General features: G+C 37.3%; 2 protein-coding genes across 6 annotated transcripts in view; both read left to right on the top strand.

The window, feature by feature from the left end:
- The window catches only part of ndrg3b (ndrg family member 3b), a 75,814-nt gene extending 73,846 nt beyond the window's left edge, over positions 1 to 1,968 (top strand). For all 4 annotated transcript variants that reach the window (XM_048178078.1, XM_048178080.1, XM_048178079.1 and 1 more), the window contains one exon: positions 524 to 1,968. In XM_048178078.1, the coding sequence (XP_048034035.1) occupies positions 524 to 699 (176 nt within the window). In that variant the 3' untranslated portion in view covers positions 700 to 1,968. The remainder of the gene's footprint in view (positions 1 to 523) is intronic.
- Positions 1,969 to 6,169: 4,201 nt separating this feature from the next.
- Positions 6,170 to 16,200, top strand: sla2b (Src like adaptor 2b). 2 transcript variants are annotated; one of them, XM_048178364.1, is made up of 8 exons: positions 6,170 to 7,976; positions 9,666 to 9,802; positions 11,079 to 11,178; positions 11,263 to 11,349; positions 11,659 to 11,762; positions 13,321 to 13,470; positions 15,060 to 15,192; positions 15,314 to 16,200. In XM_048178364.1, exons 2-8 carry the CDS (start codon positions 9,712 to 9,714, stop codon positions 15,444 to 15,446), a joined length of 798 nt encoding a protein of 265 aa, XP_048034321.1. In that variant the 5' UTR covers positions 6,170 to 7,976; positions 9,666 to 9,711; the 3' UTR covers positions 15,447 to 16,200. The 2 variants fall into 2 exon arrangements, with proteins under 2 accessions (XP_048034321.1, XP_048034322.1); XM_048178365.1 differs by having other exon boundaries at positions 6,177 to 7,976; positions 15,063 to 15,192.
- The last annotated feature ends 1,960 nt before the right edge of the window (positions 16,201 to 18,160 follow it).

Raw genomic sequence — 18,160 nt, forward strand, 5'->3', positions numbered from 1 at the left:
GATATGTATTTCGTCATTGAGGATTTCTTAAAAATACTGTGTAAAAAATCTCGTCTCATGTCTCGTGAGCTAACGGTCTCGTCACACCCCCTAGTATTTAATCAAAATGCACAATAATAAATGAAATATACCCAAATGAATCAGAATTTAATCTGTTTCGAAAACCAGTCCTACTCCCATTTCACTTTCCTGCTACAAATATCCGTCAAAGGTGTATGTCCCTTCAGAAGTATATAAATTGGGATTCATCTAACTATATCCTCATTAACCATCATTTCAGATTGTCCCAGTATCTCAATCAGTCCAGCGTTAGTTGAGCAGTGTGCAGATGTGCAGGGGTTCACTCACTCTGAGGAGACTCATTATTCTCCCCTTCCTGGATCTCCATATGTTTGGATCCGAGTGCAAAACTGACTTTCCTGTGAAGCACATGCCCCTCACTCGGGATCCTCCAACAGTCATGCAGCAGCATTAGTCTGTACATGTTTTCAGCTCTGTTCGATTTCTCTCTTCCTTCTCTCAGTGCCCACTGCCAGTATGACCCGATTGGCACGATCTCGCACTCACTCCGCCTCCAGCATGGGCTCAGCGGACGGCTCGCGCAGCCGCGCACATACCAGTTCACAGATGGAGGGCGCCACTGGCGGCCCAGTCCTCGACAACCAGAGCAGACCACAAACCATGGAGGTGTCCTGCTAAAGCACCCAGAACCAAGCCACCGTTTCACCTGCGATCATTCGCGTGTTGCCCTTCTGCACCTCAGACCGCTTTCTGTCCGATTCGGGTTTCTGTCTTTGTCTTTCGTTCTTTGTCTACTTGTTCCCTTGTGGCCAGAGAGCAAGTAGACAAAAGAAAGAAAGTGGGTCTAATGAAGGGATGCGTTGTTTGATGTCAAGTAATCAATGTATTTTAACATATTTGGGTATTTCTTCACTGCATGGACACACACTAACTTTTTTTGCTGATGTTTTTACCTTGATCTTGATTGGCTTACTACTTTATTACACCGTTCTTTTATATTTGTGTCATCCTTCAGAGATTCATTTTCACTCTCGATATGCTTCTTGTGTGTATATTTTGCTGGTGGCTGTTGTATATTGAACATTCGGAGGGTATTCTCGTCTGTAGCGGGAGAGTTTTCGTTCCCTCTCTTGCTCTCTCTAAGGTCTTCCTGCCCGTTGTATTTACTATAGAGATGACCAAACCACTTCACTTCCTCTTTGTAGACTGATTTCTGGCTTTTAGACGGTTTCTACTTCTCTCACCATATGGCAGCAGCTATTACGGTTTGATTTTGATTGACGGTCTGCTAGTTGTAGTGTTTAGAAAAATCTACTGATTAGCATGCCCCTATTTGAAGAGTACAATAGACATTTATATTAGTATTAATTATGTTTAGATCTTTCTGCAATGGTTAATTCAGTTTGATTGAATGACTGATTCTGTTTACATGAGTTTTAGACTAGAAACCCCTTAATAGAGAAGACTTTGCTTAGGTTTGCACACAAGTTCATGTACGATATTTTTCACAGTCTGTGCTTGGGCGATCAGCTACACCAAAACAAGCCAATAGCTGAAGTGAAGATCTGTAGCTCATTCAAAGAACAGTTATTTTTACCATAAAGGGCATCTAGAGGTGTAAAACAGCATGGTTCCTCTAAATGCACTACAGTTGGCTTTTGGTCAAAATTCTCCATTCCTTCTGTACAGTGGGCCGATATCCCAATAACCTCATATTGTTTTGACTACTCTGTTAGTTTCTGAAGTGTTATTGTTATTGGTTTTTATCCTTTTTATTTCAATGGATGGCAATTCCCTGTTGATTGCTGATTGTACCGCTGCCTTGAGTGGGTTTGTAATGATGCGTTGTGGTTTGTCCTCCAAGCATTTAGGGGGCGTTGTACTGCATACTGTCTGCTGAGTATATCGATTTGTACGAATATTGAAATAAAGTAGTTGTACATAAAACTTGTATGTTTCTTTATTTGATTCATTGCTGCTATTACTTTTTTTTTTTTTTTTTTTTTTTTTTTTTCAGTTTCTAGGACACATTTCTCAATACTTAGGTCACTTTTTCTCTCCACACAATTCCCCTTGCCAACTTTCAGCTTGGCACAGCAATACATTTCACATTTAAAATGCACTAAAAATACCACATGCGTCTCGAATTAATTCTTTCAGAACACTAGCAAACCTATAAACAATAGCAACAAGTAGCGTTATATATATTTTTTCTTTTGTACAATTTCTTTACAAAACAAGAATGACTCTCTACTGCTTAGAATTCACTCCAGTAAATGTGACATGGTCCATTACAGTACAAAATTACTCTTAAGTTGTTACCATTTTGTATAGATGGTAATGAAATTGAAAGACTAACATTTAGAACATTTCATTATGGTATTACTGTAGAAAATGTACGTCTTATTCAGTTTTGTAATATGTAGCTTTTCAAATTAACCCTAGAATGCATGAATCAAAAAGAAACTACACGCGTGTAAAGGGTTTCAGAATGACCCGTATTGGAGTTAATAGTATGTACATTGTGTGCAGAATTATTAGGCAAGTTGATTTTCTGATCTTTTTTTTTTTTTCCCAAGCACATTTTACAAATTCCAAACCACATAAATCTTAATAACTACTATTAATTTTGAATTTAATCATTTATAAATGATATATAATTGTTCATGAAGGCTGGAAGTGGAAAACGCCTTACATTCAGGTGTGCAGAATTATTAGGCAGGTTTTATTTTACAGATAAAATGAGCCAAAAAAAAGATTTAACTGAGACTGAAAAGTCAAAAATTATTAAATGCCCATGAGAAGGATGCAATACTAATGCAATACTAGAAATTGCAAAGTTAAAGCATGACCAATGGACGGTGAAACGCTCATTGGGTCAGCGGGGTCATACAAAAACAGCTGGAGAAGAAAAGACACATGTTAACTGCAAAAGAGTTAAGGTGAAGAATTAAGTGTGAAACCATCAGGAACCCTTTAGTCTCCAGCGCCACCATTTTCCAGAACTGCAACCTACCTGGAGTCTCCAGAAGTGCAAGGTGTCAGGATCTCAGAGACTTAGGTTAGCTAAAGAATCCTAAAAAATGACCCGCTCTTAATAAGAATCACAAGCTGAAGTGTTAGAAAATACATGAAGACTGTTTTTTATAGGCCTTATAGACAGACAGATTGAGAGTGACTCCTGAAGGACCAGCACCACATCCTCTTGTACCACTGTTTGAAGAATTTATCTTCCAGAATCTGGCAGTAAGGTGTGGGAGTTCATTTTTTGTCCATCTACTATCCTGAAAAGTCCGTTTTGCAGATGTGGAATAAAAATGACCTGACATGTTGCACTTCTGAAGACTCCAGGTCGATTGCAGTTCTGGAAAATGGTCACACTGAATACTAAAGGGTTCCTCATGGCTTCTCACTTAATTCTTCACCGTAATTCTTAATTCTTTTGCAGTTAACATGTGTCTTTTCTTTTCCAGCTGTTTATGTATGACCCCACTGACCCAATGAGCGTTTCACTGTCCATTGGTCATGCCTTAACTGTAATTTCTAGTATTGCATTAGTATTGCATCTTTCTCATGAGCATTTAATAATGGTTAAAAGTCTGAGTTAAATCTCTTTTTTGGCTAATTTTTTTCTGTAAAAGAAAACCTGCCTAATAATTATGCACACCTGAATGTAAGGCATTTTTCATATATATATATATATATATATATATATATATATATATATATATATATATATATATATATATATATTACAAATGATTAAATACAAAATTAATAGTAGTTATTAAGATTGATGTGGTTTGGAATTGGTAAAATGTGCTTGGGAAAAAAAAAAAATGATCAGTAAATCAACTTGCATAATTTTGCACACGGTGTATGTGTATATACATATGTGTGTATATTAATGCATATATGTATATAAGTGTTTTATTAATTAAATTATTAAAATAATTGATGATATACAAATGTTTTAATATAACAAACAACATCTATTTGTCCACTTTCCTTGTAAATATGCATTACAAAAGATGAAATGTATTCTTTTTAAGACAAACTCTAAACTAATTTAGATCTATTGCTGAGTATGTTCAAGTCTGAACCTTCACTCCTCACATTTCTCACAGAACATGTGAAAATGATCTTCTCAGAGACAGAACATTTCACATAACATTTGCACCTTTCTAAACATGTAACTTTTGGGCAGAGTTTGTTTAGGCCTTCAGCTGTCCTTTCCTATGGATAGTAAAGTGTCCAATGGATGTGAACTTCAGAATTGTGGCAGGAGGTCATCCGGGTACTTTTTTGCTTACTGTTTTATGAATGCTGTGAATTCAGACTTGCAACTTATTTCACATGCTGCATTTCCTCTACTATATAATAGGGAGATATGCGTATTCAGTCACAACAGGGCTTTCAGTGATCTATAAAGTTAAGTAAATATTATTATTGACAAAAATGTTTCCAAAATAGTGTTCGGTTAAAATTCCATAAGAAAAAATATGGGTCAATTCGACCCCCTTTATGCATTCTTGGGATGAAAAATGCATTCTTGGGAATAAAAAATTCCCATCCTATGACCAAGAAATACAAACCCGATTCCAAAAAAGTTGGGACACTGTACAAATTGTGAATAAAAACAGAATGCAATGATGTGGAAGTTTCAAATTTCAATATTTTATTAAGAATACAACATAGATGACATATCAAATGTTTAAACTGAGAAAATGTATCATTTTAAGGGAAAAATAAGTGGATTTTAAATTTCATGGCATCAACACATCTCAAAAAAGTTGGGACAAGGCCATGTTTACCACTGTGTGGCATCCCCTCTTCTTTTTATAACAGTCTGCAAACGTCTGGGGACTGAGGAGACAATTTGCTCAAGTTTAGGAATAGAAATGTTGTCCCATTCTTGTCTAATACAGGCTTCTAGTTGCTCAACTGTCTTAGGTCTTCTTTGTCGCATCTTCCTCTTTGATGCGCCAAATGTTTTTTATGGGTGAAAGATCTGGACTGCAGGCTGGCCATTTCAGTACCCGGATCCTCCTCCTACGCAGCCATGATGTTGTAATTGATGCAGTATGTGGTCTGGCATTGTCATGTTGGAAAATGCAAGGTCTTCCCTGAAAGAGACGACATCTGGATGGGAGCATATGTTGTTCTAGAACTTGGATATACCTTTCAGCATTGATGGTGCCTTTCCAGATGTGTAAGCTGCCCATGCCACGCGCACTCATGCAACTCCATACCTATCAGAGATGCAGGCTTCTGAACTGAGCACTGATAACAACTTGGGTTGTCCTTGTCCTCTTTAGTCCGGATGACATGGCGTCCCAGTTTCCCAAAAAGAACTTCAAATTTTGATTCGTCTGACCACAGAACAGTTTTCCACTTTGCCACAGTCCATTTTAAATGAGCCTTGGCCCAGAGAAAACGGCTGCACTTCTGGATCATGTTTAGATATGGCTTCTTTTTTGACCTATAGAGTTTTAGCCGGCAACGGCGAATGGCACGGTGGATTGTGTTCACCGACAATGTTTTCTGGAAGTATTCCTGAGCCCATGTTGTGATTTCCATTACAGTAGCATTCCTGTATGTGATGCAGTGCCATCTAAGGGCCCGAAGATCACGGGCATCCAGTATGGTTTTCCGGCTTTGACCCTTACGCACAGAGATTGTTCCAGATTCTCTGAATCTTTGGATGATATTATGCACTGTAGATAATGATAACTTCAAACTCTTTGCAATTTTTCTCTGAGAAACTCCTTTCTGATATTGCTCCACTATTTTTGCGCAGCATTGGGGGAATTGGTGATCCTCTGTCCATCTTGACTTCTGAGAGACACTGCCACTCCGAGAGGCTCTTTTTATACCCAATCATGTTGCCAATTGACCTAATAAGTTGCAAATTGGTCCTCCAGCTGTTCCTTATATGTACATTTAACTTTTCCGGCCTCTTATTGCTACCTGTCCCAACTTTTTTGGAATGTGTAGCTCTCATGAAATCCAAAATGAGCCAATATTTGGCATGACATTTCAAAATGTCTCACTTTCAACATTTGATATGTTATCTATATTCTATTGTGAATAAAATATAAGTTTGTGAGATTTTTAAATGATTGCATTCCTTTTTTATTCACAATTTGTACAGTGTCCCAACTTTTTTGGAATCGGGTTTGTATGAAAATGACTTTAATAAGGGTCAGAAACAAGTTTTTTGAAGAATTCATGGAATATCAAGTTAATAAATGTTTTCATTGATAAAATATTTAAAAAAAAAATCACAGCATGCCAGGTCAATTTGACCCCCTTTATGCACTCTAGAGTTAAGTTTAACAGTTTAAAAAAATAACATGCAAATTGGCCTGTAGATGCATAGAGATTTGGCAGTGGTTGTGTCTAAGTGAGAAAAGAATTCATGTAATTTGAAAGTAGTAGTCACTGAATGCATTTTGTGCCAAAGCAATAAGAAATGATCCACAGTTTAGCCCACATTGCCTGCTGTTGTGATCACTGTGTAAAGAGTTTTAGAAAAGTGAATACATTTTCTTGTGTCTTCTGCAGAAGAAAGTAAGTTTGAATTTGAATTACACAATTTACATTTTGGTGTACCTTTGAGGAGCTGGGAAAGTGTAGAAAATGGTCAAGGAAAACAATGTTTTGGGGGCAATAAAACATTGACTAACACTGTAGTTAGACTTCAGGGAAAAGCTAAGTATGATGTGACCCAAATCTCTTAAGTAATCAGATGCTCAATGTGCACTTCTGTGCATGACCCATCTCAGCCAAACTTTTTTCTGTCAGCTCAGCCAGCTGTGAAAGTTTTCCGATCACAAGCTAGACTGGTTTTATTGATTGCATGTGGTCAAAGACGACACATTTAGAAGCTATTTTTAGAAACTGTGGCATACACACTTCAAGCACTTCAAGTACAACATTGACCACAGCAGAAAGGATCTGTCAATAACAGATCTGTGCTGAGTGTTCTTTCCATCTGATGTGCACAATCACACAGCTTGTGTACTTTTTCACTTACCGTATAGATTTGCTGATTTGCTTCTCCTCTGAAATTAGAGTGCATTGAACTTTTTGTCACCAGGTAGGATGACATCCCACTACGACTTTAATTAACTTACTCCACTTGTCATGGGAATTTGTATCGGAACATCTTCAGCTGCATAATTAACTACTCAACATTTAGTGTGAAGTGATGCAAGTCTGAATCTAACATGTTATGAGTACAGATGGCATTGCAATTCAGAAATTCATATAAAGTTCAGTTTAAATTTATTTATTTTTTCCCAGCTGGGAAAATGAGCAGTCATTTGTAGCAATTCTCGCATCTACGATGATCTGGAGTCATTTAGTTTCCATGACAGTTATTGCTACGGCAATTGGTTTCGGTGCATTTGGGAATATTGAAATTAATACGTGCAGAAAGTATCACCAGAGAATTTCGAAACCTCTTTAAATTTAGTAAGCCGCTTCCATCGGCATCTGTATTGCTTCATCAATTAGCCCATGACGTCATGACATTCAAAACCTTTCCCTCCACCAACATCTGTGTTGTGTATTAGTACGGCTCCAACATGATCAAAACATCTTCCTAGTCTGCTCTCGCTGTCAGACATCTGTGCGTCAGCAAAGGAGTGACAGTTAGACCTGTTCGTCACAGGAAACTGCAAGTAGTAAATAAGTCTGCCTACCTCAGTGTGCTTGCAAAAACACTGAGACAACCACAGCAGCATCCTACACCTCAAACTCAACTACTGCCTCTCAGCTTCAAGGAAACTAGCCTCTGATCTGTGCCAAAATCTCTCGAAATAGTTTTCTCACTACGCTATCTCAGTTTTCAGACCTTTTGCATGCGCTCATAAACAGATGTGCAGGTGAAGGAGTTCTGTTTGCTTGTAAGGAAGGATTGTCATCAAAGTTAGCCTGAAGACCATGAGGTGAGTAAGACACTTTCAGTCTGTTTAATGTCTTTATGTTGAGTGCTGTGAACTTTTATTCATTTAGCTTGTTTATCCAAAGCGCCTTACATGAATTCAGAATCACAGTTGTGATAGTTAAAAGTGACAGTAGTTAAAATGCCGTTTTTGTTTGGAAGAAAGTCTTGCCATTTTTTTTTTTTTTTTTAATAATAATAATAATAATAAGCGTTTTGTGATCGCTCTAAAAGAATGTCTACGTTCATGAAGTTAACACGAGAAGCTCGAACTTCAAAGTCATAATCTTGAATCTGAAATCAAAGTCGGGATCATCTTGAAAAGTGTGCGCTTGCACAGACGCCTTGCTTCAAAGGCGATTCAAAGAAAAGTGCGGGTTTGTGTGCCATTTTGAAGTCAGTGTCATTTGTTTGGTATGATACTTTCTAACGACCTAAAGTTTCAGACTTGAGAACTCTTAAAAGTCATATTAAATGGCTTAAATACTGATAAAAACGACTCTGTATTGCTGCGACAGGAAGTTAATAACCGTGTTCTAATCTTTGACTAAATCTTTATCGCCATACCCATGAGATATATTATTCAAAAATGTAGATTATGACATGACTTTTAGCTGTTGGTTGTTGTTTGTTTGTGTGTACTCCAGTATAGCTGTGTTTGTATGTAGCACATGTAATCCGTTACGCATGTGTTATTTTGGTGCCCAGGGTATGAGGTCTGTAATTTGGACCTGGAGACCTTGATGACCTAGTGAGACCCATCTGTGGTACCAGGTGACCATCTGCTCGATAATATCATATAGCTGTGGGACCGGTGCCACTGCATTACAATATGATAAAGAAGAATACCTCTCAAAGATCACTGATGAATGTTAATACAACATTAGACATATGAGGGTGTTGAAATCAAAGTCACATTGTGCATTCGTTAAAATTTTTAATAGCAGTAATTGAACTATTGGGCTATTACAATGTTATTACATTGTAATAACATTGTATACTGGAAAAGGAATATTTATGTGTTGATGGTATTTTAGCAGAGGAAAAAAATATTGAGCATAAATGCTCTTTGAGGTTGTTTTGATCATCAGACCGTCCGGTTCATTTCCTTCAAATGATTTACAGTGATCTTTTTTCACACCATGTGGGAAGGCAGTGGAAGATTGTACCTCAGCACTTTACTGTCGCTTCATAATAATATAAGAGTCATATTAAGAGAATGAGTCATGTTATATTATGATTTTATCTCAGCCAGTGATATTTTACCTGGAATTTGCATACTGAATCATTATGTTTCACATAGGTCGCATAAACAAATGCATCTTGCACCATTGTGATGTAACTGAGCATGACAGAAAATAGTAGAACGTTCTCAGCACTGCACCAGATCTATTTTTAGAACGGCCTCCCCTTTTTCTTTTCTTTTTTTGTTGGTCCAAGTTAAAAAAGTGAGTGATAGTGAAAGTGCGGATGGAAAGTTTTTTTTATCAAAGTACACAAGTGGTTTGTCGACATCCTTCCTCCTTACGGTCAAAGCCTGACATAAGGATGCCGTGGCCTGATAAAATTATACATCGGATTTGTTCTGTGTGCACGTATGTTTTGGGGGGTTTTAATGCTTTGTTTAATGAATATCAAAAATCAATACACATCAGTCAGTGCTAAAAAAAAAATCTCGCTCTTCTGTCCTTAGATTGTGGTTCCCATCAGCATTGTGCACCTAAACACTCCAGAGTAGCATGGGCAGTCGGCCCAGTAAAGACCGGCGCGGATCCAGCGCACATGCTGTTCTCTTGGACACGGAGGAAAGAGCCGACTCGCTGTCCATGGGTGAGTTCAGCACTGCAGTGCACACTTTATATGTGCATGAGGTCCCACTCGTGTCAGAACTGATGCAGCACTAAATGTAAAAAAGTGCAATATAGCGTAGAACGGAAGCTTAGATGCTTTTACAAGTTTTGGTAACTGTTGCAACTACAGCATTCAGTGTGTGCTTTACAAGTATGCATACTTTAGGTTGAGGATTTATATCAATGATAGACTTGGGGAAAAAAAAAAAAAAAAAAAAAACGGAGAGCTGAGGTTGCCAAAAATTCACGGTAAAAAAATGACAATGTTTCAGGTATTACAGGATGACAGCTGTATATTCCATTAACTGATGCAATATTTTAGTCTACCTGAACTACAAAAATATGATTTGTATATTCTGATAACTACCATAATAATATAGGTGTTAAAATAGGACACTTATTATGATGAACTGTCCATAAAACATGACAAACACATGATGACAATATAAAATGTAGCACAGAACACACTAATCTTCATAACTGATAACAAAAATAAAAACCAATGCTATATTAATAAAATATTATCAAATGTGATGCACAGGTTTATTATCATTAACTAAAACTAAAACCATAAAAAACATTTTCATTACTTGAAATAAAATGCACATTAACTGAAATAATATAAAATAAAATATTAAAAGACTCATTTTATTTCAGATAGTTGCCAGAGCAACATTTCTCATTTTTGTTTAAAGTACCAAAATAACTAAAACTAAATAAACTAAAAAAAAAAAAAAAAAAAAAAGTAAAACTTTAATAAAAACAATAAAAATTACAAAAACACAAAATAACTTTAAACCTTTACGTTTAAAATGAAAACCCAATATATAAAAATGAAGTTTTATTCAAAATATTAACAAAAAATGATAATAGTATTTTAATGATATGAAACTAACATCACACAGGGACTTCTGGGAAAGCCTTTTAATTGTTTTCCACCATAAATTGCATCATATTTTTACTTACAAAAAACATTTTATAATGGCAAATTTATTGTGATATGCTTATTTAAATGTATTATTTAAAAAAAATGGTATGGTAATTTATGCTTTTTACTACCAAAAAAACAGAAAAATTGCATATATCATGATGTTAAACAACTTTTCACTTTATTTTCACTATAAATATCAGGGTAACTTTAAGGGTTTTTACTGTAGGATTTTTTTTTAGAATCTTTTTCTTTAAAAATAGCTACCATTTTTGAATCATGTGCGCAGATTAACAGGACTAAAGGTGATGTTTTGTTCTGTGTGCAGACAGCGGTAGATGCGTGGTGGTGTCCCTGTACGACTATCCGTCGAGAGGTCCGGGAGACTGTACCATCAGAGTGGGGGAGAGGCTCAACATTTTGTCAGAGTAAGTGTGCTGTCGCACAACGTTGCATCATTACATGAAGAGCCTCATCAGTATGAGAATCTGATGTTATAATGTGTGTTACAGTGAGGGAGAGTGGTGGAAAGTAAGTTCGTCAGCCACAGGAAATGAGAGCTACATCCCCAGCAATTACACTGCCAAAGTGTACAACAGGTGAGCTGAACTCATGACATCATCACACCGATGGTCAGGTGGTCTGATCTAGTGTGTTCCATGTGTGAGGCGGTGATGATATCAGCTGTAGTTTCTGTAGTGGGGTTAACTTTGTGTGGGGTGTAGAGTGGGCACAGCTGGATACAGTGTGTGATCTGATTATCAGTTTGGGGACGCACTGTACCCACAATGACCCTGCTGATCACTCACTTACTCACGAGTCTCTACCTACTGCTTTTTCCTTCTGCTCTGCTCTTGATTTTTGTCATCACACTCATCAATCATCTGTGTGTGTGTGTTTTCGTGCAGGTGGCAGTTTGTGGGTCTCAGCAAACAGAAAGCAGAGGAACTTCTGATGCTCCCTCATAATCAGCCCGGCTCCTTCCTTATCAGAGAGAGCGAGACCTTCCCAGGTACATACACACTAATGCTAGTTTTATTAATATCCTATGATTTCCTATGATACATATGATTTTCATCTTACTGACGATCAAACGAAAGTTTTTTTTTTTTTTTTTTGTTGTTGTTGTTGTTGTTTTTTTTTACGTATCGACACATTGACTTGGGTGGGCTATTTTGACTTGAGCCGGTTAGAAACCACCCAGAACACTATATAAACACTCTAACGACCACCAGGAGCAATAACTGATGCAATATTTTAGTTTACCTGAACTACAAAAATATGATTTGTATATTCTGATAACTACCATAATAATATAGGTGTTAAAATAGTAATAAGTCCATAAAACATGACAAACACATGATGACAATATAAAATGTAGCACAGAACACACTAATCTTCATAACTGATAACAAAAATAAAAACCAATGCTATATTAATAAAATATTATCAAATGTGATGCACAGAATTATTATCATTAACTAAAACAAAACCATAAAAAAACATTTTCATTACTTGAAATAAAATGCACATTAACTGAAATAATATAAAATAAATTAAATATAAAATAATATCATTTTTTTTCTGATAGGTGCCAAAGCAACATTTCTCATTTTTGTTTTAGTTATTTTGGTACTTCAACTTAAACTAAACTAAATAAACAAAAAAAACTAAAACTTAAAAACTTTACAGACAACTAAAAAAAATAATAAAAATTACAAAAGCACAACAAAATTACTATAAACCTTTACATTTAATATGAAAACCCAATATCAGTTAGAAACCACCCAGAACATTATATAAACACTTTAGCAACTACCAGGAGCACCTAAACAACCACATATCAACATGTTAAAATATACCTCATAATGCCTCAGAAACTGCATAGCAAAATCCTATTGTCGTGACAGTGATGGACTCGCATTTTTTCTTCCAAAGTTAAAGGTGCTAAAGAGGATGTTTTGGTTTATACATTTTTGCAATATTACTTGAAACTGTCTTTACTAACTGATAAAAGACTATTTATTAGGTGCACTGAAAGGACTAATATTAATATGCATCATCTGTGCACGAGGTAGGGCCTTAAAAACATCAGCCAATCGTTTACGCGATCATCGCATAAACGATTGGCCCTCTGGCTTATCAATCACTTGCCATGACGTTCCTTGTGAGAGACGTGCGCGGCTGCACGCTCCAGTAACTTTCCACACTCCACAGGCGCCGCATGCAATGTTTTTGTCAGGAGTAACAGCTGCAGATTATGAGTTACCTGCGGTGAGTCCGACATAATGAATCCACTAACACGACACAGTGAATGCCGGTGGTAAAGACTCGTGTTCCAATACTCGTGCACGAGTTTTGGGAGGCGTTCCCTCGAAATGAGCTGTGAAGGAGGGGGGTTGTTCTTACGCATGCACTCATTTCAAAAACTCACTAACAGTCTTTGGCTTCTCAGTCGACAAAAAGATCCTCTTTAGCACCTTTAATATGTAAAAAGTGCTGTTTTTTTCATTTTCAGAAAATGTAAACTCGGTTTGAATCAATTGATAATATTTGTATTTTTCCTCCAGGTAACCACACTCTGTCAGTGCGTAAGAGCAGCTCGCAGGAGCGCGCTTCAGTCAAACACTACCGTATCAACTGCATCGAGAATGGCTGGGTCTACATCTCTCCTGGACTCACCTTCAGGACCCTCACAGACCTGGTTGCACACTATTCAGGTACACACAAACATAGACTCATAGATACAGCCATTAGGTCGTGTGTCCTCCAAAGTGTTTTTTTCACGATGATAGTATATTTTTTCAATTGTTTTCAATGAGAACACCGTCAGCAGCATGACGAGGCGCTGAATGTCTATTTCACGCTGAGTGCTCTGCGCTTTTTACCTGTCGCCGAAAGTTGAAGAATGTTCAACTTTAGGTAAAACACAGCGCTCATCACTGCCACTTTTTACCCAGCCGTCCAATCAGTGTGGAGGAGGGGCGGGACAAATACCACACTGACCAACCGCCACATTCTTCTTGTATAACAAAAAGGATCGACAATGGTTTTCCTGCGGAATTGGGCTACTTTTACACTGTTGCCATGGGTTGTGTTTTTAAACCACGGGTTGAAGCTTCCCCTCAACCCACTGGAACGCAATTTATTTTTACTGCACGGAATGCGATTTTTAGCCATCGGAACTCAATTTTTTATCCCCCAGATCGCAATGTTTTTACCCCCCAGAACACAATTTTTACTTCACGGAATGTGATTTTTCCCGGGGGACCGCCAACCATGGTTTTACTACAAATAAAAAATAAAAAAAAAACATAGCTATTGACGTTAAACCATAGGAACCAAAAAATTAACCATGGTTTTGCTACACTAAACATAAATCATGGTATTTGTCTTAAAGCTGTGGTTATATAAATTGTAATCAATCCTCCAAAAAAACACCCGTGTTTGGGTGGGTTTTGAATAGCAATTGGGCTGATTTTGTTACGCAAACCTGGCAACAGTGAAGCTCATCTCTTCATCCAAAACTAGTGCCAGAGCAAGTATGTTTCATTGTGTTGACATTTTTATATTCAGAAACAAATTATTTGCGAAATCAGATACTATTAACAGTTCCGCAGTTATTCCTTATCATCGCACATATAGCGTTTCAACTGATTAAAACGTTGCGCCCCCAAAATGATCTCAAGCACCCACAGCAAGCCATTTTCAAAAGAGTGCTGGTGTTTCATTTGGCTAAAAACGCTTAGGTGGACACATGGCCTAACTCAATAATGAAACCCAGTGATTCTGTGTGGCATTGCTGGGTTTGTGGTTGATACTGATGTGACATATGATATAAGACTTGGTGGTGCACTAATAGCTGAGAAAATCTTTAAATGATGTAGACTCACATGGGAAGTGGGCTCCAGTCATGTCAGTGCCTATAAAAACATTTTATTCTACATAAAGCCTCAAGGTGACTGACATTTTGAAATCACATGACCTGCTAGTTCAGTTTATCTCTGTAATCCCCCATTATGTGACACTTTAAGTGGCGGAATAAATTGTGGGTGACAAAAATGGCTGTAAACAGGGTAATTCTACAGCTGACGAACAAATGAATGCTGCTTCACCCATGCTGATAGGTGTCAAGTCAAAGACAACTGTTGTATCAGTCAGAAACCGAACAAATAAAGTGGATTACGTATTGCACCTTAAATAGTCCTGGCATCCACCCAAAACAACACTTTGGCAACCACACAGTATATATAATATATACATGTATGTAAGTGTTGTGGCCAGAGATTAAATGTGAACTTTGCCTCAGAAGTATCGGACGGGTTATGCTGTACTCTGGGGGAGCCGTGCTTCATCATTGGATCCAACAACGTTCCTGTTGTAACCGGCCCACCTCCGGTTGCCGTGAAGAGGCCCACTATAAACTGGAAAGATGTGAACAGGTACGTCAAACACATCATACTCAGTCACAAATGAAATGCCTTGATTGACACTAGGAATATCATCTAAACAATGAACCTTCAAAACCTAGTAGAGCAGTTTCTAACCTAACTCTCTTCACAGCTCCATGATCTTCGGGCAGAGTAAAGAGGGTGCGGAGGAGTCTCTGGTGAGCGAAGGACTGAAGGAGGCCATTAACTCGTACCTCTACATGACGGAGGAATGCGAGGACTGCTGTCAGCTCTGGGAAACATGAGGAAGACTGTAGAGAGACTTGGAGGACGAGTGTTTGAATGACTTTGGGCTCTTGATGCTGTCGGTGATGACGCACTTTCGTACATATAGAAACAGACCCAGAAACGAAAAATAACCAAAAACTACATCTAAGCGTCTATTTTCATTCGTGTATTTCTTTGAAGAGATGCGTAAAAATTGTTTAAGAACGAAAGCGGCGTCGGATGAAGCTCCCGGCCGAGCGCATTGACTCATTGCTGTTCTTCCAGAGTGGGTGCTGGAGACAAAGATGTCACAGTTTCCTGTGTGGACTCGTTCCTGGCGGACATGAAAGAGAACACGACTGAAGGAAATAACGACAGAGGAGTGTGTGAGTGGGAGGGGGAACACAGCTGGGTGGCGTACGCATCCATTTCCACTCCTCTCACACTTTCTGGAACTTTATCAGCGACTCGTTACAAATGTGATCGCGATCATTGAATGATGAGATGAGGAACTCCAGAGAAGCTTTACAAGTGATATCAAAGATATTTTGATACTGTTTTTTGTTGAAAATGCCAAACAAAATACTTATTTATGACTTGGAACATAAATGTGAATCTTTGTATATATGTACAGTTCCTTAAAGGGATAGTTCACCCAAACATGTCGATTTTGCCATCAAAAGAATAGTAGTTTTGGTTTCCATTGACTTCTATTATAATTTTAGACCAGACAATGGAGCCAAAACTGTTTAGTCACCAACATTATTCATAAAAAACATCTTTTACATTCCACATAGTCATACAGTTTTTGAACGACATGTGCAAGTAAATAATGACCATTTTAATTTCTGAGCGAACTATCTTTTTAATGGACTAATCAACATCAATTATGCTCTTTTAAATAAACAACATGAAAAAAACCCAATCTCATCTTTTGTCAGCTTCTACAGATACAAAGCATCTTGAATGAGGTGCTTCCTGTCTATCTTTGCACCTATTGTTCTGAAAAGAACCGCAGTCTTGAGCAGCAGGAAGTGAAGATTTGTGCATGCCTGTGTGGTCTCTTCTCAGGGTGCAGAGGAATATTTATACCAGCCAAGTTCTTCAAAAACCTTACAGCAAACTTCTGCTGAGAACAGTTTTAAAATGTTCTTAGAAATTAAAAGTGAGAATTCGTGTGGACGTTTTATCTGTTACATCAAACCAGTTTCTCCTACACATTGCTGATAGCAGAGGCATTTATGCGCTGACCTAAAGATTTCCATGTTATGTAACATCCCTGACAGGCTGTATGTTCCTCTACATGTGATGAAGTGAATGATTGGCACTGTAGTATGCGTGATGATACAGGTAGAGTGTAATTACATTGCAGTGCCACCTTGAGGCTGTAGTGTGTATTGGCACTAAATTAATCATATGTACAGTGGCTATAAAAGTCGTGAATATTATTGTGTTTGAGATATTAAACCAATTTATTATAAAGAAAGGGTTACACTTTATTTTAAGTTGTCCTTGTCACAGAGTAATTACACATTTAAGTGCTGATTAATATTAACTACATGCACTTACTATAGGGTTAGGATTAGGCTTGGTTGTGTAATATGCATGAAGTTATTGCTATAGTAATTACATGTAACGTGTAACAATGGCAAATAGTTATCTAAAGAAAGAAACAAGCACACATCTGAAAAACAAGGTAAAACTTTCTTTTAAGGTGACGTAGTTACACATTACTACACACTCACTATAGTAGTAACAGTAAATTATGCATAATTACAAGTAACTTACCCTAAACAGTGTTGCCAATTTAGTCACTAGATTTGATGACTTCCGTGTCTCCGAGACTTTTTTCAAATGTTTAGGGACAAATCTAGCAACTTCTTGGATAAACCTTATCTAGATTTTTATTTTACCCACTGATCTATATTCATATTTAGATAGATCAATGAATTTGCCATTATGATGTCATCTAGTGACCGTTAGCTACCAGTTTTAGCTAATTGAAAGCAGCTGGCAACACTGACCCTAAACCAAACCCTAAACATTGTACATGTAGTTAATTGATATTACTCGGTACTTATTTTAGTAACTACAATGTAACTGTCACCTTAAAATAGTGTAACCAAAATGTTTGTTATGAAATCCGTACTGAGTACTTACAATATCCCAAATGTTTCCAACTATTTGTAAATCGTGAGAAAATTTCAATTTTAACCAAGGCTCCGGGACGTGTGAGTCGCCGCCTGTCAATGGCGTCATACCCGCGTTACCCTCGGTTTCCGGTTTTATTTTGTAGAAACCATGGAAACACCAAAGACGCTTTAATATTTACATGTTTTAATAGACAAAGGAACAACTGTTTTGATATATTTATAGACAGAAAACTAATTGTTATATAGCTCAACACATTTAGTATTGTTCAAATCTAATTTTCTTGATTTTCCAAGAGTACCATGCTTTACCATGCCTCAGAGAAAAACACTATTTTGTTCACACATTTTAAAATTAATTGCATGCCATTTATCAACACAAGCCATCCAGAATTTAATGATATTCTAAAATCATCTAGCTCTGTGTCAAACAAGTGTCTCACAGCAGCCACCGAGCGAACGCACAGAGTAACGTTATAACATCATTTTCAACACTCTCAAATGTCTCTAATATGATAAACAGAGCTGCGTTACCTCATACTCATGACTGGGAAAACGGAAGTGCCACTGGTCACTGTGAAATAATAAAAGTCCTGCTGCTC

The sequence above is a fragment of the Megalobrama amblycephala genome, linkage group LG24 (assembly GCF_018812025.1).
Source record: "Megalobrama amblycephala isolate DHTTF-2021 linkage group LG24, ASM1881202v1, whole genome shotgun sequence".
In the NCBI taxonomy this organism is placed as follows: Eukaryota; Metazoa; Chordata; class Actinopteri; order Cypriniformes; family Xenocyprididae; genus Megalobrama; species Megalobrama amblycephala.